This window comes from Talpa europaea, assembly GCF_964194135.1.
Source record: "Talpa europaea genome assembly, chromosome: 6".
In the NCBI taxonomy this organism is placed as follows: Eukaryota; Metazoa; Chordata; class Mammalia; order Eulipotyphla; family Talpidae; genus Talpa; species Talpa europaea.
The window spans coordinates 21,052,422-21,076,444 of NC_140072.1; the positions used below are offsets into that span (position 1 = coordinate 21,052,422).

The following is a 24,023-nucleotide window of genomic DNA, read 5'->3' on the forward strand; positions in this document are numbered from 1 at the left end:
TTTTTCCTCTCTTTGTAGTGGTGTGCTCAGTAATTCTGGAGGAAAAATACTTGTTCAGAAAGTTGCTGGACAGTCTGGCTACAAAGGCAGTTATTCCAATGGAGTCCAGTCGTTGTCCCTGCCACGGTGGAGAGAATCTTTCGTTGTCTCGGGTACGCCCACCCTCGGGGTTGGGGGTGGGAACACTATTGTTCCTGGGGTGTTTGTGTTAAGTGACCTCCTTGGATGAAATGTGCTCTTTTCAATGTGCTGTTAGTTTTATTTTATGGCCCAACTTATTTCATAAAAATCGGAAGCATTCATTCTTTTGATAAATAGGATCATGAAACAATGAATGATAATTACAGTGAAAAATTGCTACAAAGTCTGGAAATATTAAATGGTTCCAATTGCTCATTTTAAACACTGCAGCGTCCTCATGATTGAATCCAGGCTAAGTATTGTAGCGAGAACGCTATGTAGGTAGAATCATAGCTTATCATCATGTCATATCATATTGGTCTTCTCAGGAGGCACAAATGTCAATATCACCAATTATTGGTTATGTTAAATTCGATTAGCATCAAAACATTAGATACTTTGCAATCTCTCTCCATAATAAAGATTCCTGTAATCAATAAGCAATCTGCAAAACAGTGTGAAACTTATTCAGCCAAAGACTTTAACATCCATTAATATTTCTGTAGAAAGAACTGAATTAGTAATTGCCAGATTATAATTGTTCCAATTCTTCCATTGCTTCTAGTATTCTTAAAGGAAAGTATTCCTTTCCCCTCTCCACAGCTTTTTCAATTTTAGATCAATTTTAAAAACACTGTCTATTATAATCTATTCTCATCATTACCCTTTTTAGTGGTCAGATTTTCCAAATTTGACTAGCGGGAGCCCTTCAAGCTTTGAACATGTGCTCAGTGTACTGAACATTACACAAAGTTCCCTCCTCACCTTATACTTACCCTGCTCCAGACCTCAAATCTTCCATTTTACCTAAAGAAGCTCCATAGGATTTTTTTTTTTTTATAGAGGCATGTTTATTTCTTTCTTTATTTGTTTTGTTTGTTTGTTCTGTTTACACATGCACTGGGTACAGTCAGAAGCGCGGGAGGGTGAGAGAATTCACCAGAGCCAGAGCGGGGAGCAGGGCAAGGAAGCTCCATAGGATTTTAAGCTAGATTCTAGTAAACTTTCCTGACATCCCATTAGGATCAGGAGCCATGCAACTCTCCTAAGAAGGCAGCACCTCTGGAAGACCAAGAATGGCAAGGAAGAGAGAAAAGTCTCATAACAGGAGGCCTCCAACCTGGGTAGTGTTTTGGCACTTGTAGGCCCCAATCCTACTATCATCCCTTAATTTTTTTTTTAAAGATCTAGTTATTTATTTATAAAAGCACTGGGTACAGTCAGAAGCACATGAGGGTGAGAGAATTCACCAGAGCCAGAGCAGGGAACAGAACAGGCAGACTGACAAAGTACACTGCTGAGGGGAGCAGCGAGTGCAGCAGGAGAGGTCTGCGCGCCATGTGGGACCCTCGCCGGCAGCTGGGGATCAAACCAGTGCTGCAGAGGCCGTGGGCAGCTTCACAGCCCAGCGCTCAACCACTGTGCCACCAGGGGAGGCCCCATCCCTTGATTCTTGATAGTAAGAATACAGATGTTTTAGGGACCTTCCCAACTTGAGCCATCCCTGCTTCGTCTTCTTGAAAAGTTCCATACACTTAGGGTTCAAATTAGACCAATTTCCAGGCCAGATAGAGGGAGGTCCCTAACCACAGGACTGAGAGGCTTGCCTTGTAACGAAGAATCCAGAATAAGGACCATATGAAAAATCCTGATGTTTAGGATACACATTTGTCCAGCATGGAGAGAAATACAACCTCCACTTAGGTGTCTACCAAGAGTGTTTCAATCTAAAGTACTTAGCCTATAATCCAAGACTCCCAACAGAGGTTTAAAAGAAAAATTAAGTCCATGAGAGGAGAGATGATTTTTTTTTTAATGAAAATCAATCTGTTGAGATGATTTCCCAAAAATCTCAACTTCTATGTCCCTTTATTCCACCTGGGAACACTTTTTGCCAACAACCATAAACAGCCATGTCTCTGCACTGGTGAGGCGTCTCCCTCAGATGGAGGAGCTAGGAGAGCACACTGCCCCACGAGCCCATCCCCTGACTGGCCACCCAGGTACACACCCCACTCTTCAGAAGCCAGAAGCCAGCACTTTTCCAGAGAGCATGGCCAAATCCTCCCTGAAGGCTCAGAGCGCTGTCTTTGTGACCTTTCCTCGGGTTCTTTTACTTCTAATTTCCATAAGTCACTGTGCTTTTTTAATTAATTCACTTGGGCAAGCTGGAGGGGGTACCAAGGGGGATGTGCATTTTTATTAGCTCAATCTTCCTACAGCCTGGATCAGAAAGGTCAGGGGGAGACCTCCTAATTCTGCCTGCTTGTTCATTGATTCACATTTCAGGAAACTGAGCTCATGCTCCTTTTCATTTTGAATAGAAACAAAAAGAACAGGAGGATTTTAGATGTGAGACTAGGAAGTGGGGAGAGGTCTGTGGCATTCTGATGCCTCGGCCACTATTTGGAGCAGGCCTGGACAAGGGCAGAAGACCTGGAGCTGCCAATGTCTCTTTCTAGATGAAGCAATTTGAGTAACCCCAAACATTTTGCCTCATGCCCACTTTGAGTGGCATTTGTAGTAATACAACATTTTTGCTCCTCTATGCCAAACATTTTAACTTTTCCCCCCTTAGATCCTACAACTTTGTGTAGTAAATTGGTCCATATCATTATCTGTATTTTTTAAAGGAGATCATATCATCTTTTTTTAAGATTTATTTATTTATTTACGCATAGAAGAACTGGGGTATAGGCTAGAGGTGCAGGGGCTGAGAGGATTCCCCAGAGACAAAAGGGGAGAAGAACAGGTGGATCTACTGAAATATACTGTTGAGGGGAGTAGTGAGTGAGACAGGAGAGATCTGCTGCTCCCTGGATAGGGATCAAACTCAGGCCACGGTGGTGATAGCGCTGAGACAACCCCTAGGCCATCAGATACCACTAGGCCCATTTTCTGAATGAAAAACAATGAATCTTAGGGCCTCCCCAGTGGCATAGAAGATTGAGTGCCATGCTGTGAAGCTGTCTGCAGCCTCTACAGCATGGGTTCAAATCCCAGCTGGCCAGGGAGAAACCCACATGGCGCGGCAGACCTCTCCTGTCTCGCCCACTGCTCCCCTCAGCAGTGTCTTCAGTCAGTCTGCCTGTTCTGTTCCCTGCTGTCTCTTGTGAATTCTCTCACCTTCCTGTGCCTTTGACTGTACCCCAGTTCTTGTACAAATAAATAAAGCTTTAAAAAGAAAAAAGAAAAACAATGAATCTTATACAGTAAGGTAGTTAACTAACATCAAAGTAGAAATAGAAACCTACATTGTCCCCACTCCTACTTCTGGCCCCTCCTGAGATCCTGTTACTCTAATTCATGACTCTACAGTTCCTGTGCCAACAGGATCTTTGGCAAAACCATGCACTAAATTTTGCTGTGGGCTTTCCATTCCATAAGCCACATCCCTATGAAAAGATTCCCTAGGTTGAGAGTTTAAATGCTTTCATGATTAGATGTAAATATTGGATAGCAGGTGAGATTTCTGAAGGGTTTTTGAATACTAACAGCTACCCAAGTATAACGACGTTCCTTTACCAAATACTTTTGAGCATCTCCTACATGCTAGACACTGTTCCAAGCATTGTTCCTAGAGTACCCCAGGGGACTTCTATATTTCAGTGGCACATCCCTTCCCATTGCAGAGCAAAGTTCCTACTCCTATGTGGCATTTCAGGCGTCCCTTCCCTGCAGGGTCTGGAAGGTGGGAGGTGGCCACCTTGCCTGCCCTGCCTGTGACAAGCCTCTCCAGCATCCACAAGGAGCACACAGCAGTGTTTGACATTCATCTACTGACCTAATTAAACATTCAAAGCCACTTCTCTGAAACCTTAGCTTACACCTCACATCTTCATGGGCAAAATCAGGGTTGCTAATGTTAACTCCAAGTCATGGAAATTTTATTGCTTCCTTTCTAATATTAATAAAACTTAGACTATACAGAAAAACAAAATGCCATTTCACTTTCTCACTGCAATCAACAATTCCGCATGCAGGAAGACTGATCTTCTTAAACTCAAGAAAAATAAATTGGGTGAAGGAAATCTACTAATCAGTGCATAACCATCTAAAAACTCTAGAACTCTCAAGAAATCTTTTTTTTTTTCTTTTCTTGCAGAAGGTAAATCCCAAAAGGGTGCAACCTATCCATCGGTTCTTACATATTCATCATCTAAGAGTACAGCTGCCAAAGCAGGCAAGTGTTCATGTGTGATTTCATCAAAAGCTTCTGAGTTTGTAAATATGCAATATTCTGTTTTAGGAGACAGAGCTGAAATTAACATCTTAACCGGACAGGCTCCACTGAGCCCGGTAATATTTTAACAGATGCCAGAAATGAGGGCACAGCTATCAGTGGAATCAGACGGCTGGGGCTGAAGAGTAGGCCTTTAGTTTTTGTTTTCACAATTCTAAGACTGTCTCTGTGTTTCTATCATTTTTATTCACAATTACTGGTGTCTTGAATTTCTGTTATATTATTACTTTAGAAGCTGACCTGACATTCTGTCTGGAAATGTGCCCTGAAAGTTGAAGGGGAAAGGCTGTCTCTACTTAGGTGTGAAATAAAGGGAAGCAAAGAGGATGATGTGGTTTATGTGGCAACAGCAAGTGACTAATCTCAATAGCCTATGCCAAAAATACACTGCCTGTGAGATTGTGCCAGCCCAGCTTCATACAGTCTTCAAAAGGAGTACAGGTAGACCTCAAGCCAGGAAAAACTATGCCTTTATCTGTTTTAAAGTAAGAACTATGCATTATTGTCTTTAGACATAGAAAGACAAGCTGAAAATTGCTTTATAATGGGATTTTGCAATGCTTCCAGACACTTGATGGAATAGCTGACTTGGTCATGCATCTAAAATGAACATAGTTTAAGAAGAGCAGTATAAGTTAGCATTTATAGAAGTTATCATTGCTGTATTCTAGGTATTGTTCTAAAAGCTCTACCTGACTATTGTATTTAATCACCCCAGTACCACGATGTATATTATTAGCTCTACTTTACAGTTTGAGGAAGATGCAGCACAGAGAAGTTTAGTGACTTGCCCTTTGCCACACAGCTAGCAAGTAGCAGACCTGAGACTCAAACTCAGTCTGGCTCTAGCCTCCCCTCTCTACACCATTATCTATCCTTTCTGATGTTAATACAGTGAATGTAAAGTGTCCTGATTTGAGAGCCTTGACATACAAATAGGAAAAGTTTCTCATTTTTTCTCCCAGTTATTGCTCCAATAGATCTTTAATGACTTCTTAATTAGTCCAATATGTGATTGGGAAAGTTCTATGCAATGGCCCACCTGTGGAAACTCAGTGACTCCTCTCCTCATTTACAGCAGAGGTACTTGGGGGCCTCTGACTCTGGCATTGGGCTCAGCCAGAACCCAGACAACAGGCAGGGCCCCCCACAATCTCCTGTGATCATAGCTATCAAATAGGAAGTGTCTTCTCTGGGTCAGACACCTGGACTAGCTCCAAGGCTGAGTACTTGCCATTCCCATTTTCAGGTAAGGAAGCTGACCCTTGTGAAGGTGCAGTATCTCTCCCGAGGACACCTTTCTAATCCCTGCCCTGCTCAGACCCTGTTTGCCCTCAAAGCAGCTGAAGTTGGAGGAAAGGAAATCTATTTGGTTTCTAAGTCCTCCACGGTAGAGGTCAATTCTAAAATTCTCTGTCTACCCCAAGCACTGTGACCCCACTTTCTATAACCACCCCCAGCTAGCACTTGTTCCGTATTCCTGACTCTCTGACCTCAGGGAGCTGCCAGGGAGCCAGGGCACCTTTTTGACATTTTTGTTGACACATAAATTTAATTTTTGCAAATACTGTAGTTTAAATATCAGGTGATACAAGCATCATTTATTACAAATATCAATCTTTGGTGATACCATCACTGGGTAGCACTAGCAGCCTTCTGTTATTACAAGATCATCCATAGTGTCAGAGTCTAAAAAACTGTTTAGTCATTCACGTGCCTATTCATTCATTCATTCATTCATTCAACAAACATATATTGAGCACCTTCCATGTACCAGATTCTGAGCTAAACTTGCCCAGTTTCAAGAGAGAGGAACTTCTCTTTCAAAGTTATAATCCCCCCATGGAGTAAGCTTTTACCAATGCAAATAAAAATTCCCAGTGAGAACCATAGAAGGGTAGCCCCTTCATTATTACTCTTTCTCAAATGATAATATTCTTTTAGAAGTTGGAGGAAGCAGAAGAGATGGAGATGAGGACCAGCAGTTTCTAGTGTCCCAGCATGCCCCGATAAAATGCTTCCTAATCTCTCCAGGAATGCAAGTTAACAGGTAAATCAGGCTAGGATGACCCCCAAAGGCAGAACAACCTTCTTCCATGGGAAATTATCTCACTCAAAAAATAGAAAGCATCTTGATTTGCTGGTGCAGTTCCTGCTGAGGACAGACATTCCTGAGATTTAAATTCTGTCCCTCCAGGCAGTTAGCAACCACCAACAGGCAACTGTTATTTAGCTACCTCCTCAAGCTATTCTGAGCTAAATAAAAACATGTAAAGTGTTGCTCTGTAGTTCACCAAAAAATGTGGAGGCACCTCGTTGTCCCTACAGCAAGAGAAAGAAACATAAATCCTGGTTGGAGGCTGCTGAGTGTCAGGAAAACCCACCCATGGTCCCTTAGACCATTTGCTCCATCCTCTCCCAGAAGAAATCAAGCCAACATTTATTGTGATGAGTTTGACATCCCAAGACACCCCTGCCCTTACTGCCAGTACCCACCAAGTCAGCCCTTCTTCCTCTCTTGAGAATAATACTGCTTCTTTCAGAGCTCTAGATACTTCGGGCCAGCCCTGTTGGGACCCACAATCAGGAATCTTGAAGTTTTGGATGGTAGCCTTCCACTTTGCTTCCTGTGCAAAATGGCATGGAATTTGGAATCAAATTAATGTGGGCCTAAATTCTGGCTCTGCTATCTATTGTCCGTTTGAGCTTAGTAATGTTTCTTGGCCTTTTGGAAAGTCTATTCCTTTTCTTAAAAGTAGGAATACTTGGACCAACTTCCAGGACTGTGATGAACAGAAATGCTTATTTAAAAGAGGCCATGTCCAGGCCTCTATGGACACTCCAGGAATAGATTTCCTGCCCTCATCTATAACTCTAAAGCATATAATGAATTAATGGTGGAAAAAGTCAAATCTCCCCCCATCGCCCTGACTGTAGGCATTGCTGCTACACTGGCTTCAGTATCTGCTCCAAGTCACCTTGTTACATGGAGGAAATTTGACACCTACTGAAAGCACTGCTTTTCACTGGGAAAGGGGAAGCATCTGATGGTGACTAGAGTCACCTACTGTCACTCATCAAATGCCTACCATGTGCCAAGCCCTGTGTGGGTCCCTTACAGACACAACCTCCATGACAACCACCTGGCCAAATAGATCTGTCCACCCCATTTCGCAACAAAGGAAACCAGATGCAGAAAGCTTTAGTGGCCAGACTGCTGAGGGCTGGGGCCAGGAGTTCAGCCTGACCGGACTATGGTTCTCACCTCAAAGTTCCAAGGGTCACCCCAGAGCCAGTGCATCAGAATCTCATGTGTAGGGGCTGGAATCTGCATGTCAACACCTCCACGGTGATCCTAGTGATGAGCCAGGTGGAGGGAGCACCGAGCACCTCCTGCAGCTGTTGAGAAGGGGCTTGTCTAGAACTGTTCCTAACCTTGTCCAAAGAGCACTATGTTAAGAGCCTAAGGGGAGTTTTGGTAAGTTTTCCCTTGAAAAGAGATCAAACTTCCCTGTATCTGAGATTATATAAAGAAATTATTTTCCTGATCTATTTCAAATGGCTCCAAAAAATGCCTGTCCTGTGAAGAATTCGTGGTCCCCTATAGACTTTGGGTCATATCAAGGACACTGTGTTCAGTAAGGATTTGGGAGCAGCTAGGCAAAGGAATATTTTCTCTGTCTCCCCTTAAAGTTTTAATCTGTAAATGAGAGCAGGCAGAAGCAATAGCTCATGAAAGACCAGAGAGACGGCTCTATTGGCTGAATTTATGACAAACTCAAAAGCATCTGTGTTCCATGCAAGTAACACAAATGGCCGCCCTCAGGATATTTAATCTGCTCTGTGGCAAATCAATATGAGCAAAAGCAGAGGAGAGGGGGCATTTCAGAAGCCTCAGAGTTAGCCACCAGTGTCAGCAAGAAGATCATTCATATTTTCAATGTCTATAAAGTTAAAGTGACAGAAATGTTTTTTCCTTTGATTTGCAAGTAAAAGTTTCATATTTTAGTTTAATTGCAGTTTAATTAATCATTTGCAGTAAAATGTATGGTCATTTATATATTTTCTCCAAATTAATAATCATATTCTATTTCACAATATATAAATGGTTTTTTGCTTTTTAAAGTAGGTAGGATGGGGGTCTGTATCTCCCTAAAGAGACATTAATGCCTGGTAGCGTTTACCAGAGGGTGAGACAGAAGAGTACTTTAGAGAAATTAGAGACTTCCCTAGGACTTGTCATGAAAGCTCAGTTCCTTTCAAGTAATGGAAATGTCATAAATCACGAAGGTTCAGTTTTGTCCAAGGATGGCGTGAAGACTGGCTGAACCACCGAGGCCCCTGCCAGCTCTTTAGCAATTTGTCTGGCACCGTCTACAGGCAGATTTAAAGGCCACCAACTGCAAGCTAGAAACAGAGTAAATGAGGCATTTCCCTCCTGCCCTGACGGGCTAAGGCCTGCCACGCACACGGAATGACCAAGCTCCAGCCAGTTCCAGGGGCTGTTCGCTGACCTGCTCTCCCGGGTCAGTGCAGCAGTTCCCACACTTGATGATGGGGTCAGGGAAGTGACCTGCTGCCAGTGCCTGGGCAATGGGTGGGCACCCCTGCCCCTCATCTGTCTGCAGGGAGGGCCCCGGGCCCTGGTTCTGACAGTTTCCCCAGCAAGTCACCCAGTGATCAGTGATACTGATTTTGATCTTTTGGCATCCAGAAGTGTAAGAGAATAAATCCCTGTTGTTTTAAGCCCATCAGACTTGTGGTCATTTGTCATAGCAGCCCCAGGAGACTATTACAGATGCACAGGGATAGCGGCACCTGGGGTGCCCTCACCCTACCCTGACACCCTCCCCCACATGGGGTCTGGCAGGCCATACAACTAGCCACTGTTCCCTCCCAGGGCCAGTGTGATGTCCACTTTGTGGCCACTTCATGTCTCCAACTGGCGTGGACCCACAGTTCTCAAGAGAACCAGCAATGACCACTGGGTGGGCATGTGTCTCTCTGTCCTCACCTCCAGAGATATTCCCAGGGCCCAGCAAACTGAGACGCCTTCATTATTGGGGAGCTGTCTAGCCATCACACGTGATGCAGAGGACCCTTAGAAATAGAATCTGATGGCCTCACCATCTAGGTAGTTCCCTTGCTCATTTGACAGGTGAGGAAACTAAGGCCCAGAGGAATTAGTTGACTAGTCCTGAAACAACCTAAACTAGAACACATCTAGCAAGTCAAAATGAAAGCCCCCAAAATACCTTCTATCTCCAAGCTAAAGCTAATTGAAACAAACAAAAAAGGTCCATGGTGTCTGGCACATTAATCTTTGTTGCTATTGTTTTGAGTTGTCACTTAAACATTGTATTATTATTTAACCTTGAGTTTGTGTACTGCCTTATTGCACCATCCAGATTGTATATTTCTTTAGAGCAGGTGGGTCTCACCCTCCAGAGTGGCTAGCACAGGTCTTTGCACAGTTAATGTTCAATAAACATTTATTGTATTGGTCCTGAAGAGCATACTGGCTATTTTGTAAGCACCAGTGATATTTCATTTTCTTGTAGATGAGACCACAAAGGCCTATCAGAAATCAAGTCCAGGGGCAACTGCACAGACTGCCACCCTGACACAGGTACCAGGAACCATGGCAGCTGAGGCCACCAGCACCACCTTGCCAAGACCACCCGCCTCTGCAGGCTTGACCACCAGCAGCCCCAGACCACAGCCCGTGGGCCAAAGGAGCCGGGAGCCAGGTCAGTAGGCAGGCGGTGTTGCATGTGCTAGAAACGTGGGAGACTGGGTTTTCAGAGTAAGAACAGTCAAAGGGTCTGTGTGGTACCCTCACCCTCTTCTGGGCTGGATGAGCCTGGGGCATCTGAGATCTGTGGAGGCATCTGTGGTTTCTCCTCCCAGAATCAAGGGGTAAACTGGAGCCCAATAATAATTCAGGACTGGACTAAGAGCTAAGAGCGAAGTAAACTGCGTAGAAGGAGTTTAATCTAGATTCAAAAATAGGCCTTCTGGTCTCATAATTGGAAGGCAGGATATCAAATGAAACTTTCCCAATGCAATAGTTCCATTTCTCCAAAAGCAAAGAGGAGGGGACTTTCTGATTCTCTCTGCTGTCAGCCGGTGTGTGCCCGTGACCCTATCACTCTCAGTTAAACAAGGGTAGGGTGGTCATGGTGGGGGGGATTAGCTAATGTACCTCACAAATTATTTTAATGGCACTGGGGACTCTATCTCCTCTCTCCTTCCATGAGTTCATGATTGACCAGAATAATAGTACAGTAGGTTTCTATTGTAAATACCACTGGATTTGGTTTTGTTTGAAGTGACGACCTGTATTCCCCTGGAGGTTTCCAAATACTTGAAGCAAACAAACCAAAAGACCCCTTTAGGAGAAGCCAGATAGCAAAAAAATTTGTATTCTCCTTTGGATTGCTTTTGTCTTAGCACTTGTCTCCCTGTCTTGATTCATGTTTTAGGTTTTACCAAAGTCCAGGTCATACAACTGATCTTGGTATTACATCAAACACAACCTTAAGATTCATACGATAACCCAGTCTCCAGTTTCCACATAGGCCGCGTGTACGCCATCTGTAGTGTCTATCTCATTTCTAAAAGTCTTCTGACAAGGGGATGGAAAATTCCACCACTGAATTGCACGATTGTCTCAACAGGTTTCTTCTTAAATATTTTCCACCTTGTGTCACTTTTTCCTTCTGAGAGAAAATGCCCAGAACCTGTTCTCTTCAGCCTCACCTCCACCTTCTAAACATGACTGCACAGTACTGCCCTCCCCCTCCGTAGCAGAGCCCACCTTTTGTTTAACAAATGGGCACTTCCAATGTGCTAAACACTTACAAATATTAGCCCCAGAATCCTCAGAACAACAAAGTAGAATGTACCCACTGTCCTGACGAGGAAAACAAGGATGATGAGGAAACTGGCCAGGCCCCAGTGCTGGGGAGTAATAGAGACCAGAGGCAAACCCCATAGCCGGACCCTCCTGTGACTCCCCTTTGCAGGAGGCACCTCTGCCAGAAACAACCCCCTCCCCCCCACTCCCAGCAGTGCTCATGAAGCATCACCCCTACAGGGGCCTGATGCAGCTTGATGGGGTGGTGTGGCAAGACAGAGGTCTTAGACACAACCAACTCCGGCTATGGTTAACAATAAATGATTGGGCCTCCCTGGTGGCGCAGGCAGTTGAGCACCATACTGTGAAGCTGTCTGCAGCCTCTGCAGCACAGGTTCGATCCTGGCCAGCCAGCAAGAATCCCACATGGCACAGCAGACCTCTCCTGTTTGCCCACTGCTCCCCTCAGCAGTGTATTTCGTCAGTCTGCCTGTTCTGTTCCCCACTCTGTCTCTGGTGAATCCTCTCACCCGCCCGCACATCTGGCCTGTACCCCGGTTCTTGTATAAAAATAAAATAAAATCTTAAAAAAAATGATAACAGGATGCTCACGATCCATACCTTCCCCATGCAGGCCCACTGCACGCATTATTGGGTTTAATCTTCTCTGCAGCTTTATGACATAGGGACTATGATTATTCTGGTCAATCATGAACTCATGGAAGGAGATAGGAGATAGAGTCCCCAGTGCCATTAAAATAATTTGTGAAGTACATTAGCTAATCCCCACCACCATGACCACCCTACCTTTGTTTAACTGAGAGTGATAGGGACCGGGCACACACCAGCTGACAGCAGGAGAAAATCAGAAAGTAGACCGGGCACCGGGGGCCCACGGCAATGGTTTCCTCCTCCTTCTTGTCAGGCGTTAGAGCCCTTGATTCTTTCAGGGATTTCTGAGCAGTTGAGTATGGTGCTTGCTCCTGATGTCTCCTGACAGCGCTTCAGTTTTTACATAACACATATAATTAAACATGTGGCACATTTGTTGGGCTACCTGGAAGCTTGGAAATCCTGTTACAAGTTGGGCCTGTGTTTGTGGAAAACCTCAAGCAAGTAGTGGCTTCCAACCTGGCAAAGCTTCATTATTCCTGGCCTGGGGACAAAGGTGTTGGACAGCAGCCTCTAAGCCCCTCAGCGCACTTTCTTCATCCAAGTCCAGCACCCCGTCTAAGCTGACCCACAGAACACTGGACAGACCCCCAGAGTAGCCCTCCATGCAGCCTGCCCTGCCACAGCTAGAGAGGAGCCAAGAGGGGGAGGAAGGAAGAGAGGCAGGACTTTGAAAACTTGTATTGCCTACCCAAAGGATTCTCTGTCTGAGTGAAAACTGATGTTTGAATGTCCATGTCTTCTTTTAATAACAACTTTATTGAGAGTCTTTTCTCATAATGTACAACTTACCCATTTAAAGTGCACAATCCAATGGTTTCTGGTTTATTCATTGAGGTGTGCAACTATTACCACAATCAATTCTAGAACATTTTCATCACCCAAAAAGAAACCCCATACCCATTAACAGTCACTCATCATGTCTCCTATACCCCCTACCCCAGTCCTAGGAATCTTACACACCCATAAGTATTTACTTGACAGCTTAGTCCTACTGTATTAAATAATATGTAGTATACAGATGACACCTTTATTTCCTGGGATGAGTGGCAAATATTTTGCCAAATATAAGAGAGTGGTCTCCTACTCTAATAGGCAAGTGGGTTGCTGTTATTGAATTTATTACACTTTTTTGCCTTCAAGCAAAATCTGATTTATTTATCTATTCAATAAATATTGGCTCAAGTGCCTCTTCTGCACTAGGTACTGCTCTAGGATTTGGGGGCTAACCTCAGTGAACACATCCCACCAAGACCCCTGCAGCAGGTCACTTCAGCTTAAGGTACCTGAGAAGTGTGCAGCTGGAACAGGGGTGACCTGTATCTGAGGTCCATGAGTCCTTCTTGCTCTACAATAAGGTAAAGAGCTGCCTCTCATACTGGAGGGAACCTGGAAGGCATCAGGTAGAGAGCAGCAACTTCATAGCAGGGAAAGACAGGGGCTCTCCCAGCCCATGAAGAGTGGCGGAGGAAGACAGTGCTAGACACCACGGCCAAATCATGGCCCCTTAACTGACCTATGAGTGTGCAAACCTAAGAAGACAGAGGGGAACTAGCCCAGGCGGGGCATAAGCAAGAGCCAGTCAAGAGTGGGAGCACTAGAGACTTCTCACGGGGGACCAAGATCTGATTACAATGGCACTCACAGGAGCCAGGGCACAGGGTTCCCTTCCAGGGCCAGAGAGGGTAGCCTGGAGGACCAGATCCATAGATAATGCTGAGGAAAGAGTCCTCGAAAATCTGGAAAAATCCAGGCCCAGTTGCAAAACCAGCTGAATCTACCACAGGCTTAAAAAAGGTGGAGTGGCTTTGCCCAGCATTATTTTCCTGGCCAGGGTCATTTCAAGACTTGCCATGGTTGTCTCAGCTGATTTAGCAGATTAAATGTGTCCACTAGAAAGCACAGACCAAGGAGGGGAGCAGAGTGCCGCCTAGCGGCAAGGCTGGTGATGGCTGGACTCAGGTGTCTCTACTCTTCACCTCTGACCCCAGAGCTGAAAGCAGAGTTAAGGGGGGAAACTTGGGACAGGAGGAAGACCAGTCTCTAACCGACCATCCCCTCCATATGCAGTTTCCCCTCTCACCAATATATAGCTCATCTCTGAAAGTTTATTTTCCTTAAAGTGTCTGGAGAGTATTTCTTAAAATTCAGTCTTATAGAGAGTAAGAAAAAGACAAAGATGCCCAAACAGAATGAAGAACAATGATGCCCATTGTCACCACTTCTGTTTAATTTAGTATTTTGGCCAAAGCTATCAGACAAAAACAGGAAATAAAGGAACACCAAGACAAAACAGAAGTGAAATGATTCACTGTTAACAGACAATATGATCTATATAGATCCCAAAGACTCCATTCAAAAGTTACTAGAAACAATGATGAATACAGCAGAGTGGCAGCTTACAAAGTTAATATACAGAAATCCATAGCTTTTTTTATAGTAACAACTAAAAGAAAAATGGATGAAGGTCACGCCAAGCAAGCCATAGTAGAAGAACTATAAAGGGTCAATAAATATAACAAAAGATGTTCACCCTCACCAGGAATCAAATAAATGCAAACTAGCCAACACAATGTCATTTTTCACCAATTCACATTGGAAATTGATGATACACAGTTTTGACAAGAGTGTGAAAAAAGTACCCAGAATTTACACTTAGAGAAATATGTCTTGAGAGCAGAAAGAAGACTGGGCGTAGATGTTGTTCATAGTAGAAAAATAAATAGGGACAATGTAATTGTCTGTCATAAGAATGGATCAAGAAGTTACTATACAGCAGCTATTAAAATTTTGATGAATATGTGAATTTTCTGACAAGAGAATGGCCTGTAGCAGGTTGTTGTAGCAAAGAAGCATGGGTAGAAATCTCTTCTTTGTAATTGTGTGTTGTGTGTGAGAATATGTACATAAAAAAGGAAAACAGGGCCTCCCTGGTGGCGCAAGGGGTGAAGCACTGCACTATGAAGCAAAAACGCAGCCTCTGCAGCACGAGTTCAATCCCCAGCCAACCAGGGAGAAACCCACATAGCGCAGCAGACCTCCTGTCTCACCCGCTGCTCCCCTCAGCAGTGTATTTCAGTCAGTCTGCCTGTTCTGTTCCCCACTCTGTCTCTGGTGAATCCTCTCACCCCCCACTCCCGCATCTCTGGCCTGTACCCCAGTTCATGAATGCATAAATAAATAAATCTTAAAAAAAAAGAAAGAAAGAAAAGGAAAACAACACTACCTACCAAAATCGTATGCCAGTATCTGCAGGACACAGGGACCGTGGATGATTTCTTGTTATCTATAGTATATATTTTAACAGTGAGAGTGTGTGTGCTATAAGGAGAGGGAAAGCTCTTTGATTTTTGTGCTCAAATGATTGGAACAAAGACAAAGGGAGTGAAAGTTGATTGTGGAGAGATGTGGTTGTAAGAGAAACTGATATTTTCCATACCTCTTCCCTCTTCCCTCCATGGAAATTGTTTCTTTTTTTCTTAGCTGCTTTTCCCATGGCCTTCTTTTCCCAAAAAGGAATTCTGCTTCTCTCTTTACAGATTCTCCCAACTCCCTCCTCCCTTTCAAAACTTTGCTTCAGAGACATTGACCAATACCTAATGGATGCTGTAGTGTATTTGATTCCCTCATAGAGTAATTAAGGTAACCCATTGTGTATCTTCAAAAGTGACTGAAAGCTAATGCTATTTGCATCAATGCCATGTTAACGCAGTTGAAGCAAATTGCTAAATGTTAAGTGACATTTCTATTGAAGGATTACTTTAACCTCCTCAGGAGTGGCACAGCTAAGGAGAATTATTGTAAGAATAATGGCATGCAAAGAAATATGGCACTTTAGTAAAAGACACTTACTTTGACAATTGTGAAATACAAGGGTTATTTCCTGGAATTTTCAGCTGGTGATTTGAGTTAAATCCTTTTTTTTTTTTCTTTCCCCATTTCAATGCCCTTCCTAGGCAGGTTCAGACCGCCCCGGGACAAAGCTTTACCTTGGTTCTGGCCTTGGTAATGTCTTGTTAGGTTAGAACATGGAAAGAATGAGGACAGTTAGATTAAAATGCATGCTCTGACCGGTCAAATGTTGTTACAGATCCCTGGCCCACCATCACCTACACAAGCCGCCAGAACAAGCCGCACCCCAGTCCAGGTAAGAAACTGAACTCACCTTTGTTAGCTGCTGATGAAAGTTAAACTTGTTTACATGGGGTCTGTCATTCCAAATCCTTGCCATTTGATTGAGATTTGGACAGAGAACACTAAACCAGTTTTGTCAACACAAGAAACTGCTCAAAGTCCCAATTGGTAAGGAAACTAGTAAGAAAGATTATAGAGCCCATTAACTAAGCAAAGCCTTTACCCACTACCAGTCCTTTGAGACAATTTTATGGAGATTGTGCTAGAAATTCCTAAGTATTAAGTAATGAGGCTTTTATAAACCTGAAAATGAATATTCTCTGGGGTTTCTGCTTGAGAATCTAGGGTAAAAGAAAAAGAGGAATTTTTTTTATCATTTCCCAGGAAAGGGCAGAGCCAATTTTCACTCAGATACTTCAGTGATAAAGGGGATAGAAATACCTTCTCTCTCCTCCAGGAATTCTCCTCTAAATTAAGATACTCCTTGACTCCCCTTTAATTACTTCTGTATGCATCCGGAAAAGTTTTCCCCCAGAACTGGAACTTGTAGTGCAATGAGGCAAGTTTTTGCTTTTGAGATGCTGTTGAGACTTGCAGAGATTAGAAAGAAAAACCGAGGAGGGTTAAATGCTGTCCACAAACACTACTCAGGGTCTAGTCCAAGAATTGATAAAAGGTCTTGAAGGACACAATTCTCTGTGCAGGCGAGGAGTTCTAGCATCGCCTCTGGCCCTTGGGAGGAGGTGAGTTCAGGCCTTTCCTAGAGGTTGTAGTTTCTGTTTTGCTTTGATACTGGAGCAGAGCAGGACTCGTGGAGGGGTCCCTGGACAGGCCTAGCATCGTCCATGAACTTCACAGTTGCACCTTTGCCAAAGTACCCACTGTTGTCCTAGACAAAGAGCTTAATAATCAGATCTGTGAGCAGGACGAGGGCCCCAAGGCCCTGTCCCTCCCCTTGTCCCCTTGGCAGGATTTTTGCCTCTTCTGCTGACCCCCATAGTACAGGCAACCACAGAGAGCTTGGCTGACTCCCAAGGAAAATCAGAAATAGAGGTGCTCCATCAGGGCAAAAGGAAGAGAAGGGAGCAGGTTTGTTGGTTGCAGGTAAATCCGCTGACCCTGTGTAAACCCTTCAGGTAGCCAGAGGCAGCGCTCTTCAGGAGCAGCCTTCCAGGAGCCTGCCAGGTAGCACATGTCTGTCATAGATTTATTGTTATTTTAAAATGAATAAAGAGTAGAATAAATTGATAGTTACCATTCTGTTTCAAATAAGAGAACACACCATTTTAATTTCTACTATGATAGAAATCAGCAGATATAGCCCCCCCAAAGAAAAAGTCTTTGGAGTCTTCCATCATTTTTAATGTTACGAAGAGGCTGAAACTCTTTGAGGGTCTCTTGAGTGTGAGAATCTTTTAAACATATGAAAGTGGCTCCTATGTTCTCTTTTTCCCCCTGTGCCTCCACCTCATAAAGCACTGGAGTCCTGAGGACCACATGTAGCTCCTGCTGGGGCCCTGAGCTGGTGACATCCAGATGAGCAGGAGGCAGAAGGCGCTGCAGCCAGTGAAGGGGTCACCACCAAGTCTCAGGGCAGGGAGGTTTGGGGCTCGAGTTAGTGTGAGTTACAGGACAGTGCCAAGCTCAACTCCTCAGTGGCTTAACCGAGTTCTCTGAGATGCTGAAGTAACAATGACTCCCCATGGGTGATAAACAGATGGTAGTTAAGGGCAGACTTGCACCTGGGCTTCAAGCCCAACTCAGCAAGGTCTCAGCATCAGTTTCTGCACCTGTGAAATGGGGTCATAGTTGTACCTTATGCACAGGTTATCAGGCCTTAGTGCTTATCAATGCTTGGTCAGTGGTTTCTAAATGTTTACCTTGAGATCTTTCAGAATCAATACTTCTCTTATCACTGACATTATCTTGTAGATACATGATCAAGAAAAGATTATTACAAAAATAATTCCCTGATCCACATCATGGAGGAATGGAGAGGTTTGGGGATCACCTTCTCCCCTAAGAACTGCTATCAAAAAATAGTATTTGTTCAAAGGAAGAGCGCACATCCCCTGAGGGAGGCCCAGGACTTTCCCAGGGAGGACTTTCACTAATTTTGGTGGTTTGCTACAGAGGAAGAGAGAGAAGGGGTACATGGGAGCTTGGCCAGGAAAACAGACAACCCAGGTGGCAAACAGGCTGGGGATAGGTCATCCACAGCCAGGGCGGGTGTGCAGAGCACAGCGGATTTGACCAAAAATTTTGCAGACAGGGAGTGTAGTCATGTGCTTGGGCCTGGATCTGGCTCCTGTTACTGCAAGGTCGAAGGCCCAAACTGACCAGGAAATTGATCATCCCCCTCCTTGAGCTTAGAGAACAAGGAATCTTCAGACAGAACCTTGTGGAGCTTGGTGGAGAGCCCAATAGCAGAGAGAAGAACTAGTGAGAAAGATTTGGCCACTCCCTTGGAAAGAATCAAGCAAGTACACAAACACAGAGACACAAAGAAATGGAAAGACATCCCGTGTTCATGTATTGCAAGAAGAAACAGCATTAAAATGCCATATTAACTAAATCATCTCATGCATGCAATACCTGTCAATATCCCATGACTTTTTCAAGGAAATTGAACGGTTACAAAATTTTGTATGGAGCCACAAAAGGCCCTGAGTAGTTAAAGCAATGCTGAAAGAAAAGAAGAGATACAGAGGTATCACACTCCTGACTTCAAACTATACTACAGAGGAATCAAAAACAGCTTGGTGGGCCTCCCCTGGAGGCGCAGCAGTTGAGTGCTGGGCTACAAAGCTGCCTGCAGCCTCTGCAGCACTGGTTCGATCCCCCGCCACTGGCGCGAGGGTCCCACATGGTGCGTAGACCTCTCCTGCCTCGCCCACTACTCCCCTCAGTAATGTATTTCATCAGTCTGCCTGTTCTGTTCCCCGCTCTGGCTCTGGTGAATTCTCTCACCCTCCCGTGCTTCTGACTGTACCCAGTGCTTGTATAAATAAATAAATAAATCTTTTTTAAAAATTAAAAAAAAAAAGGTTGGTAATGGAAAAAACAGAAATACAGACCAATGGAATAGAATAGAAAGCCCATAGATTACTACGCCCACACAAATATGGACAGTCAATCTTTGACATATGAGCCACAACCATACAATAAAGGAAAGCCTCCTAACAAATGGCCCTGGATGGCCACATGCAAGAAAACGAAACTAGATCCATGATTAACTACATACATTAAACTACATGCATTAAAGACTTGGCTATGAGAGACCCGAAACCATAAAGTACTTAAAAGAAATCATAGGCGATACACCCGTGGATATCAACCTCAGATATTTGGGGATGCAACTTGAAGGGCAAGGGAAAGAAAAGCAAAAACGAACTAGTGGGGCGACATCAAATTGAAAGTTTTTGTACTGCAAAAGAAACCGTCACAAAAACAAAAAGGCAACCCATAGGCTGCAAGAAGATTGCGCATCACACATCTGACAAGGGGCTAATTTCCAACATATGTAAAGGACTTATAAAATCCAACAACAGGGATTTTAAAATCCAACAACAGCCAGGGAGGAGGAGAGAGAGGGATCAGAGGGAGGGAGGAGCACAGGGGACTGAGGTGATGGTGCACGGGTGCCTTGGGGAAGGAAACGCTATAGGGACGACACCTGAGGGGGTGGGGGGAAGCAAATATTATTTAAAAATGAAAAATGATGTAAAAAATAAAAAAGTAAATATTAAAAAATAAATAAAAGTAAATAAAATAAAATAAACAGACGACCCAATCAAAAATGGACAAAAGACCTAAATAGACTTTTTCTAAAGAAGATATCCAGATGGTCTACAGACACATGAAACGCTGTTCAATGTCATTTATTATAAAGGGATGCAGATCAAAACCACAATGAAATACCACCTCACCCCTATGAGAATGGCCTAGATGTATTTTTTAAAAACACTGGAAACAACAAATGTTGGCAGGGATATGGACAAAAGAAATCTCTCTTCTGCTGCTGGTGGGAATGCAAGAGGTGGGAATGCAAGAGCCTCTATGGAAAACGGAATGGAGAGGGCCTCCCTCGTGGCCTAGGGGTTAAGCCTTAGCACTGTCACTACTACAGCCTGAGTTCGATCCCTGGCCAGGGAGCTACCCACATAGCACAGCAGGCCTCTCCTGTCTCACCTGCTGTTCCCCTCAGCAGTATATTTCAGTATATCTGTCTGTTCCTGCTCCCCATTATATCTCTGGTGAATCCTCTCACCCCCACCCCACACCTATGGCCTACACCCCAGTTCTTTTATGCAAAAAAAAAAAAAAAAAAAGGGAAAGAAAACAGTATGGAGATTTCCTAAGGAAAAAAAAAGAGGAAATCCCAGGTGATCCAGTAGTACCTCTGGTAGGTATTTACCCAAAGAATACAAGAACTCTAATACATAGGAGTACTTTTGTACTCCTATGTTCACAGCACCACTGTCCACATTTGCCAAATGATGGATCCAACTTAAAGAAACTGTGGAATATATACTCAATGAAATACTACTCAGCTATTTAAAAAAAATGAAATAGTTCCTTTTGGGACAAAATGCACGAACCTTGATGTGCTTATGCTAAGGTGTTAATAGGAAATAAATCAGAAGGTGAAAGACAGATGTGGGATAGTGTCACCTGAGAAATACAAATAGCCAAAAACCAAATACTGGAAAACTACAGAAAAAGCAAATCTTAGACTTAAGTGAAAATTTACTGGTTACCAGCAGGGACAGAGGAGGGAGCAGGGGATAGATGAAGAATGGGGACAGAGCATCGGCCCAGGAAGTTTGCTGGAGGGTGAGTCAAGCATGTGCATATCAGGGGCAAAAAAGTAACCCTAGGGCCTCCCTGGTGGCGCAAGGGGTTAAGACACAACCTATGAAGGTGTCCGCAGCCTCTGCAGCAAGAGTTTGAGCCCCCAGCTGGCCAGGGAGCTACCCACAGGGTGCAGCAGACCTCTCCTGACTCGCCTACTGCTCCCCTTAGCAGTGTATTTCAGTCAGTCCACCTGTTCTGCTCCCCACTCTGTCTCTGGTGAATCTCACCCCCCACACCTCTGGCCTGTACCCCAGCTCTTGTATGCATAAATAAATAAATCTTTTTTTTTTAAATGTAACCCTAAAGTTATATAGACATGTAAATAACTGACATTTAATTTTTTAAAAAATCCCCCTGTCACTCTCCAAAGTGACTCCATACACATTTACCTCCTTGTCAGGTTAGCGGGTCAAGTCCTCATAGCTCAGCTTTACACAGGAGAAAACTGAGGATCACAGAAAGTAGGTGAGCCCCCCACGCTCCCTGCTTGTGTTTGGTAAACCCAGGACAGGTTCCCTGACTTCTTTTTTCCACACACTACGCTGTAATCCTCAACACCGGAGTACAAGTGTTCTCACAAGTGTACTTTATTACCAATCCAAAAAAACACCAAGTCTCAGCTGTCCAAATATTTTTCAGTCCTGGGCTTTTGGATGAAAGTGATTTGGTTCAAACTTGTCCCAAACAAAATGAAAAGTAGGAGGACAGGCTTCCAGGATGCAAGTAAGAGACGTGGAAAGCCCCGGTGTTAAGGAACTCTTACCTCCTGCGAAGGGAATGGAGAGTCTAGCGCTCTAATTCTTTGTAACATTCAAGGGTGAAGGTCTTGGGCAAAAATAGAAATGTCACCAGGGCACATTTTTTAGGGACAGGGCAAAGTGCATATTTTTACCAGGAGGTGGCGACAGAGTAATAAGGCGAACGGCGCAGAATGTTTAAGCACACAAAGCATAAATGTTTTCAACTTGGAGCAACTCTCACCCAATCTCCTAATATTATTCACAAAGAATTAAGGTTCACAGAGGGTGCTTGACGTGTTCAAGGTCACACACCTGGTTCATGGCTGAGCCGAATGGAGCTCAGATCTCAGCATTAAATCAGAGTGGACAAGAGCACAGACTGCCTTTTAAAATCACCTGGCATTTTAATCATGTGAAAAAAATAATAATTTCTTTGGACTGCACTATTCATTCCAGCATGCTGCAGAGATGATGGCTTTTAAAGAAATGATCTAGTTGATTATACCCTTAACTCTCATCCTTGTGTGCTGGGGCAGGAAGGAGAAGAATGCAGGCAGGAGAAGAGCCATTCTGGCATCCTTCTGAGGCCTCCCAACAGGTTGGTGCTGCCTGTGAGGCCCAGCCCACATGATTCCCCAAAAGAGGTCAGGGACTACGGGGCAAGAGTCTCCCCTTCCTGATTACCCCTTCTGCTCTTACCTGAGCCAGTGGAGGGCACTAAACATTTGCTGCATGTAGAGTACTAGGTGCCACTTTGTTTGATTCTGCTTAAAGCATGTAGTAAAAAGCGGAGCCTCAGAAGGTAAGAGCACTGCCTGCACCCGCAAGGGGCCAAATGTGTTCTGTGGTATTTTAAGGAAGACAAGGCAAACTGATGGGTGAGATAAATGTACCTAGAAAGATATTGGAAATTTAGTGGGTGCTTATTAAGTGTGGATGGAGGGAGGGAGGGATGGATGGATGGACAGACAGATGGATAGACAGATGGACAGGTGGACAGATGGATGGAGGGAGATTTCAGATCAATACAATGAATTTGTTCTCACAGTCTCAGTGGTCCCAGAAGAATGCACTACTCTTGTTGGTTATGTAGTGAGTTCCCTATACCTGGAGGTATTCAAGCACCAACCCAGCAAGGTCTTCACTTGCTCAGGATGCTGAGAAGTATGCAGGGGGATTGGTTTGGATTGAATGAGATTTGGGGTCTCTTTGAATCCCAGGATTCCAACTATTCCATGGTTCTTGGGTACATAGTGAAAGAGAGAAAGGGGCAAAGATGTTTTTGCATTTTTTAAAGGTTTATTTATTTATGCATACAAGAGCTGGGGTACAGGCCAGAGATGTGGAGGGTGAGCGGATTCACCAGAGACAGAGTGGGGAACAGCACAGGCAGACTGACTGAAATACACTGCTGAGGGGAGCAGCGGGTAAGACAGGAGAGGTCTGCTGCACCATGTGGGTTGCTCCCTGGCCGGCTGGGGATCGAACTCATGCTGCAGAGGCTGCAGATTGCTTCAGAGTGCGATGCTTAACCCCTTGCACCAACAGGGAGGCCCTCTTTTTGCATTTTCATTTATGTTCTTTAAATGAGAAAATTGCACTAATTTCAGGTTTTCTACTTCCCAATCTGGTCCGAGCTCCTTTACTGAAACTCAGCCAGGACTGGGAAAACTTTCTGGTGGTTCACTGGGTTTCGTTTAAGTAACAAATTTGTTTCTTTTTAATTTTGAAAATCAGGGGAGCTGGGCTTGTGGAAACCTGGATGGAATCTTTTTAGATGTGGGAGATTGTAAAGCCTGAGCTCCTGCAGTAACTAGATTGAGCTCCTGCAGTAACTAGATTGCAGTAACAGGTTGGCAGAACCAGCAGCGCCTAACAACCTAGCTGGTGGCACCAAGGCCTTTCTAACCAGTCACCTCAGACTTTAGGGCCTGGTGACCAGGCAAAGGGAACAATGAAACTTCCGCAGGGCAGTATAGGACAACACTGGGTAACGAGAAGGAAGGGAGGGGGAGAGAAACAGAGAGCCTAGAGTGAGATACCCCAGCTCCAAAAATGGGCTCAGACTCTTATCCCATGTGGCACCAGACTTTTGACTTCCTTCTACTCCCCTTCCTTCTGCAAAGTGGTGTTAGGGTCTTCCCAGCACATGATGAGTCTTGGTGTCTGTTTACTGCATTAAGTCTTTGAAACTCCAACAACAAAGGCGGTTTTTGGTTCTTGGCCTGAGGACAGATTTTACTGGTGGTTGAGAGACCTCTGGCCTGGAATTCCTTCCCCTCCCGAGTTCTCTGGCTGTGAAATGCCCTCCAACACCCAAAGTGAATCTTCTAAACGA

At 44.3% G+C, this 24,023-nt stretch overlaps 1 protein-coding gene across 3 annotated transcripts in view; it reads left to right on the plus strand.

The window, feature by feature from the left end:
* Nucleotides 1–24,023, plus strand: part of VIT (vitrin) — a gene marked incomplete at its 3' end in the record, with an annotated part of 73,655 nt that overhangs the window by 23,576 nt on the left and 26,056 nt on the right. Inside the window, exons 4-7 of one of the 3 annotated variants that reach the window (XM_084235846.1) lie at nucleotides 19–152; nucleotides 4,286–4,375; nucleotides 9,985–10,173; nucleotides 16,045–16,101. In XM_084235846.1, the coding sequence (XP_084091972.1) occupies nucleotides 19–152; nucleotides 4,286–4,375; nucleotides 9,985–10,173; nucleotides 16,045–16,101 (470 nt within the window). Of the gene's footprint in view, nucleotides 1–18; nucleotides 153–4,285; nucleotides 4,405–9,984; nucleotides 10,178–16,044; nucleotides 16,102–24,023 lie in introns of all 3 variants that reach the window. The other 2 variants (XM_084235848.1, XM_084235847.1) reach the window with 2 other exon arrangements.